This window comes from Chrysochloris asiatica, unplaced genomic scaffold (genome assembly GCF_000296735.1).
Source record: "Chrysochloris asiatica unplaced genomic scaffold, ChrAsi1.0 scaffold00302, whole genome shotgun sequence".
NCBI classification, from domain to species: Eukaryota; Metazoa; Chordata; class Mammalia; order Afrosoricida; family Chrysochloridae; genus Chrysochloris; species Chrysochloris asiatica.
In genome coordinates this window covers 1,916,815-1,934,438 of record NW_006408820.1, presented here as the reverse complement: position 1 = coordinate 1,934,438, position 17,624 = coordinate 1,916,815, and the positions used below count along the sequence as shown (strand labels likewise).

The following is a 17,624-nucleotide window of genomic DNA, read 5'->3' as shown; positions in this document are numbered from 1 at the left end:
CATTTCAGGCATCACTGTTTCTCTGGGTAGGGTCCCGCTCTCCGCTCTTCTCCCTTGATGGTCCTAGGGACCTCCCCTCCTAGACTGAAAAGTTAATCACTCCCCTCCTTGCTATAAAACGTCTACCTTTACATTTCTGACCCTCACAGTCAGTCTTGATAACAATTACTCACTATTGTATTACAAGAGACCCGTCTGCATTTCATTGCATCAGCCCCGCCTAGTCAGATTGAATACTACTCACTGGAGATTCTACCTACCTCCAGGCCCTCTGGATCTAGGTTCCCTCTTGAAAGCTTGTAAGCCAGTCACTTCTTGCCTTTGTAGCCCCCCGCCCCCCATTTTGGGTAGCCAATGTCCAAGTTGCCTATCCCTGTCTACTCTGTGTGTGGAGGGGGTGGGAATGATTCTTGCTTTAAGGACTTGTTCCCTCTTTTGAGCTACTTCTTCCATAGGTGTAGGTCAGTTTCATCAAATTGTATGAGAATACTTTTTAAAATATTTTTTAAAAAAGAGAATTAATCTTATTTAAAACTTTTCGGTAACTTTTCTATTTCAAAATAAAACCTGGAATTCTGTGTCTAATAGGAGCCCTTGTAGTGCAATGGTTAAGCACTCGGCTGCTGACAAAGGGTGACAGTTCAAACCCATACAGAGGTTCTGTGGAAGAAAGACCTGGTGTTCTACTGCTGCAAAGATTGTTGTTGTTAAGTGCCTTTGAGTCAGTTCCAACCCATAGCGACTCTGTACAGGGTTTCCGAGAAGCAATTGGTGATCTTGAACCTCCGACCTTGTAGTACAGATGAACTTTACAGTCCAGCGCATTAACTCACAGCACCACACCAGGACTCCCTGCAAAGATTACAGCCTAGGAAACTGTATGGGGCAGTTTTTGTCTGTGCCATCAGGTTGCTAGGAATTGGAATTTATTTGATGGCACTCAACAACAACAAGGCCCTGCAAGGACATGCCTCTACCTAGGTACCCAGTATGGGCCATACAGCATATTTCATACCTCTGCCCTTTGTGCCTCAGGGCCTTGTTACCTGCTGCTCTTAGGACTTGGACCTGCCTCACTCCTCTTGGCTGAGCTAACTGCTCATCATTCTCAGAACTCAGAGAAACCTTCTCTAACCCTTCATTTCTTACATAACATATGCTCTTTTCATTGGGGAGCCCTGGGGTAGCACTATGGGATAAAGTGCTAGACCCTAAGGTCAACTCAACAACACTTACAGAATGTAGCGAAGACTAAGAAGGGTTAAAGGAATACTTGAATAGACAAAGCTGTTAGAGAGTAGGCATTTCATAGTTTCTTTCATTTTCCCATTGTAAAATAGGAATTATCAACTAAATAATTTCTAGAGACTTTTTCCCAGCTCTTATTGAGTTCTATGATTTTACAGTTTAGTACTATCACAGTTGCAGTATGGTGGTGGTCTAATTCCCTAATGGAAAGTAAGCGGTAAGAATAAATGCCCGGCATAGAATAGATGCCCTGTGACTATTTCCTGAGTGAATGAAATGATAGAACCGTGCTCTTATGAAAAGAATACCAAATGAGGGGTCAGCAGGTCTGTGTCCTGGTTTCTGTGCTGCCGTATACTTTCTGAGTGATATTGAGCATGTTTGTCTGCCCCTTGGAGCCTGGTTCCTTAACTGTAAACATGGTAACAACACTTAGAGAACATAGCTAGAAAAGGTAAAGGAGTGTTAAAGGAGTTCTTGAATGGGCAAAGCTGTCAGAGAATAGGCATTTAATAATAGTTTCTTCCATTTTCCCATTTCAACTGTAAATGAATTTTAGAAATTTTTTTCCAGCTTAAAATTACTATGAAACAAAGTCTATTTTCTTCTGAGTTGAATTTTCTCCTTTTCTCTACCTTGACTTCTTTGCTCTACTATCTCTAAATTTCAATGTAAAGAAAACAAAAATCCTCACAACTGGTCCAATAAACAATGTGATAAATAGGGATTGAAGTCATCAAAGACTTCATTTTACTTGGATCAACAATCAACACTCATGGAAGCAGCAGTTAAGAAATCAAATGGCATACTGCATTAGGCAGATCTGCTGCTCAAGACCTCTTAAAAGTGTTAAAGAGAAAGCCTATCAGTTTGGGGACTAAGGTGCCCAAGCCATTGCATTTTCAATCTCCTCATGTGCCTGTGAAAGTTGAACAGTGAATAAGGAAAACAATAGATAGAAGCCAACATTGTTGCACCCAGATCAGCTGAAGATAAGAGTGAACTTTCAGTGGAAATTTTAAACAAGGTCCTGAACATTTCATGGAGGAATTGTAACAGGAGATGAAACAGTATGAAACACTGCTAGCAAGAGGCGGAAGTGGTCCAACAAAGAAAAGTGGACCAGCCAAGAGCAGTCGTCATGGTTACAGTTTGGAGGATGCTCAAGGCATTTTGTTGACTTCCTGGAGGGCCTAAGAACAATGATATCTGTTGATTCTGAGAGTGTTTTGAGAAAGTTAGCCAAAACTTTAGCAGAAGGACTTTAGCCTGTGAAAGCCCCTCTCCACCACAATGCTCCCTGATTACTCCTATCATTAAACAAGGGCAATTTTGCAAGCAGTTCTATGAGAAATCATTAGGCATCTTTCTTACAGTTCTGATTTGGCTCCTTCTGACTTCTTTTTGTTTTCTAATCTTAAAAAATCTTTAAAGGGCACCCATTTTATTTCAATTAGTAATGTAAAAAAAATTACCAGGACCTTCAGTTCTTTAGAAATCGACTAAGTAGCTAGTATCATCATTTATAAGTGTCTTAAACTTGATGGGGCTTGTGTTGATAAAGTTTATATTTTAATTTTTATCCTTTAATTCCAATTTTCCACAGGCTTTTTGAATTCCCGTCATATTTTGACTCCTAGTGACCCTATATGGAGTCCTGGTGTGGCGCTGAGGGTTAATGTGCTGAATTGCATTGTCGATTTGGATCGCGAAGTTGGCGGTTTAAGCTCTCCAGCTGGTCCTCGGAAATCTTATACGTGGTTGCTGTGAGTTGGAATTGACTTGACAGCACTTCACAACAACAACAATAACAGTAGTGCGTCTATAGGACAGTAGAACTGTCCGATAGGGTTTCCAAGGCTGAGGTCTTTACAGGAGCTAGCGCCACTGTGCTACCAGACTCCTTTAAGCAAAGACATTTCCCCTAATGAAGGGCAAGTTGTTGTTGTTGTTAAATGCCGTCGAGTCGGTTCCGACCCATAGCGACCCTGTACAGGGTTTCCGAGTGTGTAAATCTTTACGGGAGTAGGAAGCCTCATCTTTCTCGCGCGGAGCAGCTGGTAGTTTCAAACCGCTGACCTTAAGGTTCGCAGCCCAATTCGTAACCGCTACACTACCAGAGGGCAAGAGACTATAAAAATCATTGCAAAGAAAGAAATGGGGCTATTCCTTCTACTCGGATTGCTGAACACAATTGCTTACAACTGGTTTATTTAATGTTATGTGACGCTGTAGGATAAGCACTGGACCGCAAGATCACTTTGAACCACAAGGTTGGCGGTTCAATCACACCAGCCCACTCCTTGGAAACCCTATACAGGGTAAACAATTTGATGGCAATTAACAACAACAACAATTGCTGCTACTAAACAGAAACCTCAGTCTTTTGTTTTGTGTTTTACTTTTTATTTCAGTTCAGATGAATATTTGTAGAGCAAAGTAGTTTGTCACTCAACAAGTTAGACACATTTTGTTTCCTGACCTTGGTTGTAATCCCTTCAATATCACAGCAGTCGTCTACCTTCTTTCCTGGTTCTTCCTTTCCATTACCCGTCTCCCCTTCTGAACTTTATTTTTGGGCAAACGCTGCCCTTTGAGTCTCATATGGTTGGTTGTGCAGAGTAATACATTTCTTCCCTGGTGTTACTATTCCCTTTGAAAGATCTGTTGATTGCTTGGTTGAAAGTTGAGCCCAAGAAATGGGTCCAATTCCAGGCTTGAAGGGTGACTAATGACCATACTCTTAGGGGTTCTACCAGTCTTTATCAGACAGTAAGTCTGGTGTTTTCTCTGATTTTGAATTTTGTTGTACATTTCCCATCCTCTCTGTCCAGTCCTTCTGTAATCCTGATCACAGCTGTCAGTAGTAATACCCGGGCATCTATTGCTTTGGGTGTCAGGGACATGGAGAGTGTGGTTTATAGTTTGTAGTCCTGTGGACTAATGTTTCCTTGATGTTTTTTTTATTTATTTTTTTTTATTCTTCTTTGTTCCAGATGGGGAGAGACCAATAATGACATCCTAGATGTCCACAGAGAAGCTTTTAAGACCCCAGTCCCTACTCACCAATGTAGGATGTAGAACATTGTCTTTATGGACAGTGTTTTGCTAATTGACTGAGATGTCCCCGAAACTGTGGTCCTAAGTCCCCAAGCATAATGACTCATTTCCTCAAGGTGTTTGGTTATAACTGAGAAGTTTTCAGAACCAGTCATACATGAATTGATTTCTTAACGTCCTTTTCTTAACAGCTGCTTTTCCCTTTTAATTAGAAAGTCAAGTGTGGAGGAAGACACATCTAGTGTTGGTGGTAAATGTTTAATAATTGACATTGGGATGGGGCAATCAGATTTGAAGCATTTTCCAATTTCTATGCTGTAAGTGTTTCTTCCATGGTGTGTATCCAGGTTTCAACCAGCCTTCATGGAATAGAGTTGGGCGGAGGTGCTTACAGTTAGTTCAAGAGAGTCCATCAGAGCTGTACCCAACCCCATAATCCTTCATCTTCACCATGCCCTCTGACTTGTTTCCTAGCCTTTGCTCCTGATCTTATTGAGTGGCATCTCAAGTAGCTGAGAGAGAAACCTGACAGTCACCATGAGTTCCTCCCTCCCTCATCCCCATCATCTAATCACTAAATCCCATTGCTTTAGCCCTCAAGTGTCTTTTGAGTCTGTCCACTTGCTTCCATCCATACTACCAACACCCTGGTCTAATTCGTCCAGTTGACTACTTTTTTACTGTGCTATAGTAGTAGCTTCTGTTCATTTTCTCTGCTTCCCTCTATCCAACATTCTACTCTATAGACAGCCTCCTACTGAAACTTTAAAAACTGTCCTCTGCTTAAAAAATTTCTGTGGCTTCCCCTTGCTATGCAGATAAAGTTTCAATCCCTTAACCAACCCAAACCAAATCACCACCCAATTGATCCAACTCATAGAGACACTGTGCCCCATAGAGTTTCCAGTGACGGTGAACTTTTGGAAGTACAAGGGGGCTTCATGGAAAAATTCTGGTATCTTTCTATTCCATTTTCCCACAAACATTTTGAAGCCCCCCCCCCCCCTTATAGATTGCCAGGGCTTTCAAAGTACCTCTGGGTGAACTCAAACCTCCAACCATTCTGTTAATAACTAAGTGCTTAACTGTGTGCACCACCTAGTGACTCCTTAAGCCGTTGGCCTATCCTACCTGATACCTCCCCTTCATGCTGCCATGTGGCCCCTGCCTGCCATTCCAGTTTCATTTCTCACTGGTCACCCGATGTCCTTCCCACTTCAGTCACTCAGAACTGCTGTCAGTTCCTCAAACACGTCAAGCTCTTTCTTGATTAAGGGTCTTTGGGGGTACTATTTCTTTCATCTGTGTGTTCATCCTGTGTCCTCTTACCCCCACAACTCTCACCTGATTTTATTCTTCTGATGTTATTTTTAGTATTACATCCTGTCAGTTTCAGCATTACTTGGGGGAGGGGTGCGGCAGACTTCCTCCTGTCAGGAGTCCGTGGTCCCCTGTGTACTGCCTGCTCAGTGTCTTCTTCAGAGATGGAAGTGCTTGAGCTCCTGGAGATAGACTTGTGTGGTTTGTGGCCTTTTTCTCTGTACTGTCCACAGTATCTGTCGCGTTTTTTTTGTTGTTGTTGTTTTGTTTTTTATTATGGGTCCCAAATCCCTATTAAAGAATACACTTCAATACTGGGCCTAGGGGTTTAGGACTATAGTCTCTGGGGTTACCATGGTCAATTGACATAACATAGTCCATAAAGACAATGTTTCCATATCCTACTTTAATGAATAGCAACTGTGACCATAAAAGCTCATGAGCAGCTATCTAAGAGGCAAATATTGGTCTCTTCCTGTGTGGAGAAAAGAAGAGTGATGAAAATTGAAGACACTTGATCCAGTGGATGAATGACCACTGATGACCATATGAACATCAGTCTTTACAACCCTGAGACCAAAAGACAGTAGATGATGTCTATCTAGCTGCCACTACCAACTATTCATGGATAGATGGGGAGAAAATGTGGACTAAAACTCAAAATTATGAAAAAATCCAGGCTTACTTAGCAGAAAGAGATTAGAGGAACCCTAGACGATGGCTCTTGATCACGCTTCAGGTCTGGAACTAAACAGCCTTGTGGCTCAGGTTTCAGCTAAGTGGTAGATAGGGCTAGAGGGGGACAACAACACTTGTAAGATATTCTCACCATGGAATAATCAACCAGTCAAGATGTAAAGGGCAGCAGTTACCTAAGGACAAAATTCAGAAGAGTTGGGAAGGAGAGTAGAATGGAAGAAGAATCACAGGGAGGAAATGGGTTAACTGATGTTGCATGGAGGGGATTGTAATCATTGAGATGAAATGAAGTGTATGACTTGTTAAATATAAAACTGATCATCTAGTCTATAAACCCATCCTCAAATCCTAATAAAAAGGAAAAAAAAAAGAACAAACTCTATCTAATCAAGAATGTTCTATTTCTTGTATTTTCTGTCAGTAATTTATCAATTTAGTACAGAAGTAACTGATGAATACTTTTTACTAATAAATTTAGTATTTTTTTGTTTTGTTTTTTCTTATCAACAAATGCATGTTGTTTTATCCCCCTTTTTTTTTCTTTCCTAGAATTCATCACCTGTGATTCCATAAAATCATATGGCGTTATAAACAAGACTGTAACTCTCAGTCCACCACATGGGAGTAATTTTAAAGAGATCACATGGAAAAAGCAAAAAGATAAGGTCATTGACTGGTATGATTCTAAGATAAAGACGTTTGAACCATTTAAAAACAGGGCTTACTTAGACATTGTCTCAGGTAACCTCACGATCTCCAATTTAACATCATCAGATGAAGATGAGTATGAATTTGTTTCTTCAGATGGTAACACGACCGCTATGTTCTCTCTTACTGTGCTGGGTGAGTATTCTATCTGTTGGTTTGTTTAAAATGTCAAATGTCTAACTTTTAAGAGACCAGTAGAAATTAATAACATATGAGAAAGAATTCGATAGCACATGTGTCTCAGTTTTCCTGTCTTTATGAAGAAACTGCTTTTCAATTCCCTTGTTATCCCCTGGGTGAGAAGACCATCTGATTGGGATGGGGAGAGCAACAGTATCACTTGTCTTCCTAGAAATGTTCTGGAAAGGAATGCAGTGGCAGTAGTTAGCTCAGAATTCTTTGGGGCCCACTGATAGGTGGTGTTCTCTAAATTAGGCATCCATGAGTGATGGCTTCATCCAGAGATACCTTGGAAGAAAGGCTTGGTGATCTGCTTTCAAAAGGTCCCAGCCTTGAACACTGTCTGGAAATGGAGCAGTTCTGTTTGGCACACATGGGGTTGGCAGGAGTCAGACTCAAGTTTGACATCAACAACAGCAGCTCTATATTTGAGATTTCCCACATTCCCCTGTGCTGGATTTCCACACAAGTGCTGGATTATTTTTTTTCCTACACCATGTCAGGAGGGAACAGTCGCTGGAGAAGGATGTCATGCTGGGTAAGATGGAGAGTCAGAGAAAAAGAGGAAGACCCCCATTGAGATGGATTGGCCAGGTGGCATCATTGATGACGTCAAGTGTAGTGGAGGTAGTGAGGTTAGCCCAGGATTGGACATTGTTTTGTTCTGCTGTGCATGGGGTCGCTATGAGTCGGTTCTGACTCGATGGCACCTGACAACAACAACAACAACACACCATTTAAATTGGAATTTGAGAATCTTCTTGTTGATGCATGTGGGTTATTCATCCTCCCACGTCTGTCATGAATGTGCCCTCATCTCTCTTCTATATTGGACTCACAGGTTCACTTTTTGAATCTCAGCAGTGGATCTAGGGAGATCCACCTAGCACCCAAGTGTGTAAGATGGATTTCAGGGAGTAGAGAAGAGACTATTTGAGGTAGTCTCAGTGGACCTGGATGTAATGACTGACTGAGTGATGAGAGAAGGAGAACAGCCGTTACTCACCAGTTTACTTATATGGTCCAGGAGAGATGTTGGGAGGTATGGAGAGTTTCTACCATTGTGGTTCCAGAGCTCCGCAAAGGAAGTGATATGCAGTCGGCATTCAATACATCTTTGTAACATCAGTGAAAGCAGTCAAGTTGGATAATTGAGAGGTCAGTGGGGCAATTGACAGAAATGAGGGAGGGGAGCATAGACTGGGTGGCCAGGGTGACCAGAATATGATGAATTCCATTTAGACTTCTAAAGTTTGTTAAGACATTCAGGCATCCTGTTGAAAGAACTGGACTTCTGGTGTGACGCTGCAGGTTAACGCACTGGACTGCAAAGTCGGTTTGAAGCACAGGGTTGGCGGTTCAAGCTCACCAGTCGCTCCTTGGAAACCTTATATATACAGGGTTGCTCTGGGTCAGAACCGACTCGACAGCACTTAACAACAACTACAACAATTGAAATAACCAATAGGTACTTTTGAAGAAGCAGGACATTGAAAATCCAGAAGTTGGTTATCTGTGAATTTATAGGACAAGCGAAAAAAAGATTGATTTAGATAACTATAACATGCATTTTGTTACTGTTGTTGTTAAGTGCTTTAAGTGCAGCTGAGTCACCTCTGATTCATAGCAACCCTGCATAGGGTTTCCAGGGAGTGGCTGGTGGGTTTGAACCACTAACTTTGCGGTAAGTAGTCCAGTACTGATCCTACAGCACCACAGCCGGACTCAGAATGCATTTTAGCAGCCCTTTTATTGAATTTGAAAACCTGAGTTCAAAACAATTTAAAAAGATTTTCATGCCTTGAAAAAGATTTGATGCAATGTTTATGAATAATGTGATTTTTAAAATTCTATGTTAATTCAGTAAAGGTGTTTGGTTTGGGCAATCCAATCAGCTGGGTAGCACTTGAGAAGCTTAGTGTTGCCCTGCAGAGGACTAAAGAATAGGAAAGGTGGGTTTTGATCAGAAGTAGTGATCGGATTGAATGTGGGACTTAAGTTCTGATTTGGGAATCTGGATGTTATCTTGGGGCCATGGGAAGTCACTGCATGTGATACCAGAGCAGGGAAGAGGCTTGATGAATAGATTTTTGGAAGCTTAAGCTGATGTTGAGTATTTATGATGGACTGAAGCGAGGAGACACCAGCTTGGAGGTTACTTTGCTCATCCAGCTAAACAGAAGTGTGGGTAGGAACTATTCAGAAAGAAAAGAGTCAAAAGACACTTTCAAGAAAAAGTCAGCAAATTTTAGGTTTGAGTATCAGAAGACATCAAAATGAGAAAAGAGTCAAAGATGACGAAAAGTTTTACACCTGGGCCTCAAGATGATGGGTCATGTTTTGTGTTTATTTTTAGAAATGAGGAAGTCATTCTTCCGTGTGTGTGCCCAGTCATTGAACACGACACCAACACACATGGAGGGTTGCAGTGAGTTGGAAAGACTCCCCAGTGAATGATTTTAAAGGGAGACTTTCAGCAAGGCTATTTTGGCCAGGGGGATTTCCTGGCCCCTTTTTATATGTAGGCCATCCACTTCCTCCTGTGTATAAATTGAGATTGGGATTCCTTTCCCCAACCACTATACTGCCCGTTAAGATATTTACTCTTAAGGTTCTCTCCCATCCCATACAAGCCATTGCTCTGTCCTTACCAGTGGTCTGTGGTCTCCTAGTGATGACAACAGAAATGTACATGTGTTTCTGTACATCATCATCAGATATGTGGAAGAAATTCTCATTTCTTACAGAACAGTAAGCTGAATTCATTCATTATAAATGGACTAATTGACTACTAATACGTTTTCTTAGGGGTGAAGTAGGCACATTTCTTACCAGTTTCCTGCTGCTTATGGTACAGAGAAAACATGTAGCTGTGGTAAGTCTTTTAGGAAGTGAGAGAACGTGAACAATTTGTAGACAGAAAAAAATCCAGTTTGGGGAAACCCTGAACCAAATGTTACAAAACGATTCACATATTTTTAGGTGAGCATCACTGAGCAAGAGAGGCACTTCTAGGTCAGACACCTGGCAACAGTGGTGCAATGAGACCTCTAGAAGAAACCTCTGTGTGGTTTCAGGGGTTCTAGCAACACCGACTCGACGGCACTTAACAACAACAACAAGTAACACTGATAATAGTACTAACATTACCATAGATTTCTCCCAGAATGATTTTCATATTTCATTTGACCTTTACAATCATTTATAAAGCACCATATTCTCTTTGCTAGGTGAAAATGACATAGAGATTTTAGAGTAGGTTTCTCCATCTATAGAATAAGGAATCTGAGCTGGATAATTTCTGAAAAGCCTTCTCTCTTCTAAAAGATTTGTGGTTCCAGGTCACACAGTAAGTAGTGTCGGAGCCAGGACTCCAGACCTGAAGTTGGTGGCCCTTATGGAGATCGTGCATGGCCAGTAGCCTGGTGCTGTGTTATGGCTCCCATTTGTTATGTTAAATGCCTGCTCTGTGCCAGGCCTGCAGACTAACGTACTGATTCCTGTGTAATTATCACATGTATTAGCTCATTTAATCCTCTTTGTTCCCTCATTTTAGAGATGAGGAAACATAGGCGCAGGTTAAGCTTGCCCAAGGTCACATGGTTATTTATTAGTAGTGGAATTGGTATCTGAACCCAGGCAGTGAGGATCCTAAGTCTCAGCTCTGAACTATTGCACTGTTCCTTTTTGGAAATGAGCTGATTGAAGGATTTATATTTTATAGGCTAGAGAATAATTTGGAGACCATAGCATAGTGGTTATGAATCGGGTTGTGAACCTTAAGGTCAGCGGTTCGAAACTACCAGCCGCTCCGCGGGAGAAAGATCAGGCTTTCTACTCCCGTAAAGATTTACACCCTCGGAAACCCTGTACAGGGTCGCTATGGGTCGAAACTAACTCGACGGCACTTAACAACAACAACAACCCCGCTATCTAGCCATCCTTCCATCTGTTCAACAACACTTACAAGGAATGACCTTTGTGCCTTGCATTACATGATACCAAGTGTTGGGGATTGAGAGGGGACTAATCCCTAGTCTTTACCTTCAAATGCTCAGTCGGAGGGGGCTCCTGGGGCAGCTCTGCTCCATTTGGAGTGTGTTTCATGAAGGCAGATGTTGGCTGAACTGGATCAATCAGCACATGAATGAGCACGTGAGATACTACTAAAGCAGAATGCCTTTGGATGGCACCCAGAGTCTGGATTTTTAACAAGCATCCGTTGTTGTTAAGTTCTGTTGAGGCATTTCTGACTCATAGTGACTATGTATAGGGTTTCCAAGGAGCAGCTGGTGGGTTTGAACCACTAACCTTTAGATAAGGAGTCCAATGTTTATCCTTCAGGACTCCAACAAGCATCCTAGGTGATTCTTATTTATACATACTAATATTTGAGGCATGATATGGAACATCTTGAAGGAAGTAGAAAGTCGGTTTTCTGCCCTTAAGAAATGCCCAGTTTCAGAGGCTGGCATAAATACTGTGGTACATAAAAGAGTCATTTCTGAACTACTCTGGGGCCCGGTAAGGTTCCTTGGAACCTGGGCTACCCATGAGGGTTTGGTGGGCAAACACAACCAGAGGAGGATACGGAGGTAGAACTTTATGCTCTCGAATTTGGAATCAACTGGACCAACTCCAGTTTTATCTGTTTGTGATACTGGTCTACTGCTTAGGATTTAATTTGGAGAAAGGTTTCCACTGCTTAAGAAAGGATTGAAAGTTCTTTTAGCTAAAGAAAAACTTTAAGGTTGCTTCAGGTTCAATTTGGTTTTGATGAGAAGTTATATGCGCTAGATTATACCCAAAAACTGAGGAAATTCCAAGTACAAAGGGAAGTGAGTGTGTGACTTGGGTCTCTAGCAAGACAGCCTGGGTGTCTCCTAGAACCAAGAGGAAGAATTCAGGAGGAAGAGAAGATGGGGGTGGAGAAGAAGAGTTTCACACTTCTTCATTTTAGATTGCAGGCAGTCCCCGGTTTATAGATGAGATCTATTCCTTAAGTCTGTCTTTAAATTGAATTTGTAGGTAAATCAAATGTACAAAACAGGTACACGTGGTTCTTACTTAGTATTAGTCAAATGTTTATTGTAATATATATTTTACCTTTCTGCTCTTATAAAACACTTAAGAAACACTTCCAACTACATGAAAAGATCTTAAGCAAAATAATACAGTATCTAATAGTACAGTAATATTAAAAGTGACTACATATGGTACTGTACTGAAGAGAGAGTGTGTGTATGTGAGTAGGTATATGATAATGTGAAAAAAAAAGATAACAAACAGTTTTTAAGACCTGTTTGTTGTTGTTGTTATTAAGTGCCGCAATGTTGGTTCCAACTTAGCGACCCTATACAGGGTTTCCAAGGAGAAGTTGGTGGGTTTGAATTGACAGCCTTGTAGTTAGCAGACTAGTGCTTATCCTGTAGCATCATACGCGGATCCCTGAAACAATTTATGTAGAAGAGAAAAAAAGATTAAAGGTTAACATTTACCCTCATAGCTACCCAAGAGGGAAAGAGACTCAGACTCAAAAAACAGCCCAAGGCCAATTCCTATGAGGAAGAAGTCAGACTTGCCTCTACCCTTCAATCTTCTTTATCTGATTCTGATGCCAACCACTCCTCCCACAGTACTCTTATGACTTCTCTGCTGGCTTCAATCATCCGTTGCAGTGGCCACACAGAACTCACAGACAATACTCACAATTATGGGTTTAGGAGGGAAGTGAACCACGTACAATTCAGGAACAGAAATAACTCAGGATACAGCACTTTCTCTGGTCATGAACGCTTCTTCCCAGCTGTACTGCAGGCACGCCTTTCTGTTGTTCTCAGCCTCTCAGTCATGCGGAGCAGCCTCCTGGCCTCTGCCCTGCTCAGCAAGTGTTACAGACCTCCTTTAGCATTGCTTGTAAATGCCCAAATGGCACATTTTGCCCAGAGGCACTCAGCTTTACTTGGTACATGGTCCAGGAAGCCCACTGCTCTGCTGCTCTGTCTCTCCTTGCCACTGGCATTTTTTCTGGCCAGGGATCTTGCACTCTGCTCTTGGTTCTTCTTTCTTGATGGTCCTGGGATCATATGTTTCTGCCTCTGAGATGACTCCTTCTAAACTTTACAAAATGGCAAAGCCGACCAATCCCTGAGTGAGAGTTCATCCACCTTATTTGCTTAGTCTCACCCAGTTATTTGTTGAGAGTTAGGAAAAAAGGCAAGAAAGCATTTTTCTTCCTTGATATGAACCATTGAAGCTATGAGTGTTTTTGTGAGTGTCTAAGTGCATTGATTATTACAAACCATTGTATTTAACTAAAATTTTTAATACAGTAGTGTGGCACTGTAGGATAAGCACTGGGCTGCTAACCAGAAGGCCAGCAGTTCAAACCCACCAGATGCTCCTCAAAAACCCTGTAAAGGGTTGATATGAGTTGGAATTGACTCCACGACACTTAAACAGCAATGACAATATGGCAATCTGTTCTTAAGTACGAGTTGTCTGTAAGTTCAATGTTCTTAACCTGGGGGACTTACAATGTTAGTGACGTTGGAACTTAAACATTCCTTTGTCTTTGAAAATGTAATTTAAAATGACAGCATAGTATTTCATCATCTGAATAAACTTTAATTCCATTTTTAATAGCCATCCGTAACATGTTGAAAGTTTAGTTATGCAAATTCTACCATGAAAACTCCGTTTTAGAAAACATTATTTTTGTTGCTGTTACTGTTGAAAATATACTCAGCAAATCATACAGCATTTCTACATGCGCAATCCAGTGACATTGATTAGATTCTTCAAATTGTGTGGCCATTGTCATCCTCCTCTTCTGAATTGTTCCTCCAGCGTAACTCACTGTCCCCTAATTCCTCTCTAGTCTTTCAAGTTTCTGTTGTTTATTTGACCCCCATATAGATTGTTCTTTAAAAGAGCACAATGCTCAAGTCTTAACTAATTAAACTGTTGTTTGGTTTAAAGAAGACTTCAGGGAATATTGTTGATGTAAGGTTTCAAGTTTACCTCAGGGCAAATAGTTTTAAGGGTTCCTCTAGCCTATATGGTACCAGAAAGCTGTCTTTGATGCCCATTTGAAATTCTGATCCAATTGTGTCCCCCTTTGATCAGTATTCTTCTATAGGATCTGAACAAAATGTGCAGTAAGGTAGCTGGACACCTTCCAGTTTTCCTGATCTCGTACCAAAGGAGGGAGTTGTTCACAGAGACAGTTAACCATGCATGCCATAATCCCCTCCTAGTCCTGACTCTCCTTCTGCTACTCTAGGTGAATTGAGACCAATTATTATACCTTGGATGGCTGCTTGCAAGCTTATAAGACTCTAGGCACTACCAACCAGGAGGTAGATCAGGAGCAATTGAAATTATATTAGTCCCATTAACTGGGGTGTCCCATGAAACTATGACCCTAAATCTCCTAAGAAACCAAATCCCATGAGGCATTTGGTTGTGTATATGCAGCTCCTTTTTTTTTTTTTTTTTTTTTTGGTAAGAACATGAGTCACACAACATTTACTCTTCCAGTTCAACTCCTCATAGGTGTACAACTGATGGCTATCAATTACATTAATCAGCTGTGCAACCATTGCCCCTAATCAATGCAAATGCCCCATCACTGTAAACAAACAATCAGCACTCCGTAAGCGGTGCCCCCCCTCCCCTTTCCTACAGCCCCTGGTTACCACTGATGATCATTGATCTCTGTACAGATATATGTTGTTACTGCCTTTTTATATGTGAAGTCGTAAACTATTTATCATTTTGTGATTGATTTGTTTCATTCAGTATAACATATGACCACTTTTTAATTTTGCCTATATTTTTGCATGTTTCTCAAATGTCTTATAGTAGTTGCTGGGGGAAAGTTGAAATTCAAGAAGGTATACAAGATGAAGTAACAAACAAATGACTTAAGAGAACAATTTAACTTTGAGATTTTAGAGTGTAGCAATGGTGCAATGTGTCTGTCTCCCTTCTGTGTTGTATGAGTATCTTAACCCATCTTTGTGAGACCAAGTAGCCTTAGTCAATAGGAGCCACTTCCTAGAGGAAGACTGGGAATGATACCACTAGACTGGCAGGTTTGTGGCATGTGTCATACTTCACTTTGCCTATTAGCAGGTCTAGCCCAAATGGGCAGTGTCCAACCAAATTGTATATTGCTCCACAGTACTGTTTACAAAAACGTTTGAATCAGATGTGTTTTGGAATTAATTATTTTCTAGACTTTAGAAAGGTATGCAAACTATTTTCTGTGTATGTATTCTAAAGCACCCCACTTACAGGAAGCACTCTATAGTCAAACACATGAATATTTCTGTGATGAAACATGATAATGAACATTTAAAATTAGGTGAAAAACAAAAATGCAAATCCTTATGTCAGTGCAGAGCAAGATTTACAACCAAACCAACTTCCAAAAAATCTTTTGGCTTAAGAGCTTTTGAGATTTCAGAATCAAGGATAAAGGAATTGGGGTCTGTTGTTTATTTTGCTGAATGTAAGCATGTAAGTCTAACCTAGAAGAAGAGTGAATTATCTCCCATTCGTGCTTTTGTGGAGGTGGTTGTCTTGTCTTCTCAAGCTCAAAATGATATTGGGAGTACTTCATAAATTTACAGATGATGAGTAGAATATTGCTGGGTTTTTTCCTGTACTAAATAGTACTTTTTTTTTTCCAGATCCTCTTCCATCCCCAACTCTAAATTGTTCATCGAATGATGAAAACATTATAGTTGAATGTATGCTCCCAGATTTCAGCAGGCATGTTGACCTTTTAGTCTACTCATGGACTTGCTCTTCAGAAAAATGTAAACGTGAGGCGAAATTGAAAATAATTTTCGAGAAAGAGGATGATCTTTCACAGGAAGTATGGTGTATTGTGAAAAATCCTGTGTCCGCAATGAACTCATCCATTATTTTGAGAACCTGTATGCCAGCGGGTAAGTAAATAACTAATTTCTCATGGCAGAGATACTAGATACAAGTGTGGTCCATGGATCAGTGGTAGTTTGTGGGTTTCAAACCACAGATGTGGCTAACTTACTTTTCACAAATGTGACTGAAATGTAAGGTGAGTTACAGCTTTTACCAGCTCCATAATATATATATGTAAACCCTGGTGTGGCTAGCATGTAGGATAAGCAATGGACAGCTCACTGCAAGGTCAGCAGGGCAAACCCACTGACTCTATGGCACACAACTATATAAATGTTTAACGATGTATATATATATATATTCACATAGTTGTTAAGAGCCATTGAGTCAGTTCTGACTCATTGTAACCTTGTACAGCATTTCTGAGGAGCAGCCAGTGGGTTTATATATATATATGGAGTCCTTGTGTGGCACTGTAGGATAAGCAGTGGATCACAAATTCAGTTTGAACCACAAGGTCAGCAGTTCAAATTCACCACCTGCTCCTCAGAAACCCTATACAGGGTCACTGTGAGTCAGAACTGACTCAACGGTATACAACAACAACTATATATATATATTGCGAAACCCAAACATAGGGAGATAAAGTTACTTGTCAAAGATCAACAACTGTTGTTGTGATTGTTGTGTGCCATTTCTATTCATAGTGGCCCTCTACAGGGTTTCTAAGAGAGGCTGGTGGGTTTGAACCACCGACCTTGTGGTTGGCAGCCTAGCGCTTATCCTACAGTGCCACACCAAGGCTAATAAGTGCCAAAGCCCAGCCATGTGACCCAGAGCCTAGCCTCTTAATTGTTTGCAATGCTTTTCTATAAATTAATGCTTAATTATCATTATGTTCTTAAAGATTGCACATGTGCTATAATAACATTTAGGGTGCTTCTCTAGGCTAATAGTCCAATGATAATGTGACATTATCTGTTTATGTTAAGTATTATTTATATTTGTAATTTGAAATTTTTTTATCTGCTTGATGTTATACTCCCAGTTTATAATCAAAAGAATGGTCCAGGTCTTGAAAGCAGTTTATTGAAATGTAAAAGAAGCTATGACAGTAGTAATAATATAATTCAGAATAATATCATAGTTGTAAATAGTGACCTTGACTCCAAGGCAAATATAAAATATTTGATCTGGAACAGGGTGTGTCTATGAATGAAAGTTTTCTGAACAAGAAGCTGAAACAGAAGAAAGGGAATTAGTAAATATAATAATTTTTAAAGCTAAGAGTTGTTTTGTTTTGTTTTTACTGGAAAGAATTATAATTTATTTTCTCACAGTTAAGGAGGCTAGAAACCTAAATTCAGAATGGGACTCTCGTGGGAAAAGCCTGAATTATTTTTGACCATTAAGCCATTTTCCTAAATTCCCAGTGCATTGTTCTTTTTGCTACTTTTCAAAGAATGGCCTAAAGTCATTAAAGCTACTTGATCATTTTCAACCATAGCAGAATA

General features: G+C 40.6%; 1 protein-coding gene across 1 annotated transcript; it reads left to right on the top strand.

Moving 5' to 3' along the window:
• The first annotated feature begins 6,345 nt into the window (after positions 1-6,345).
• Positions 6,346-16,183, top strand: CD58 (CD58 molecule). The gene is made up of 3 exons (XM_006874809.1): positions 6,346-6,367; positions 6,877-7,170; positions 15,915-16,183. Exons 1-3 carry the CDS (start codon positions 6,346-6,348, stop codon positions 16,181-16,183), a joined length of 585 nt encoding a protein of 194 aa, XP_006874871.1.
• Positions 16,184-17,624: the final 1,441 nt, after the last annotated feature.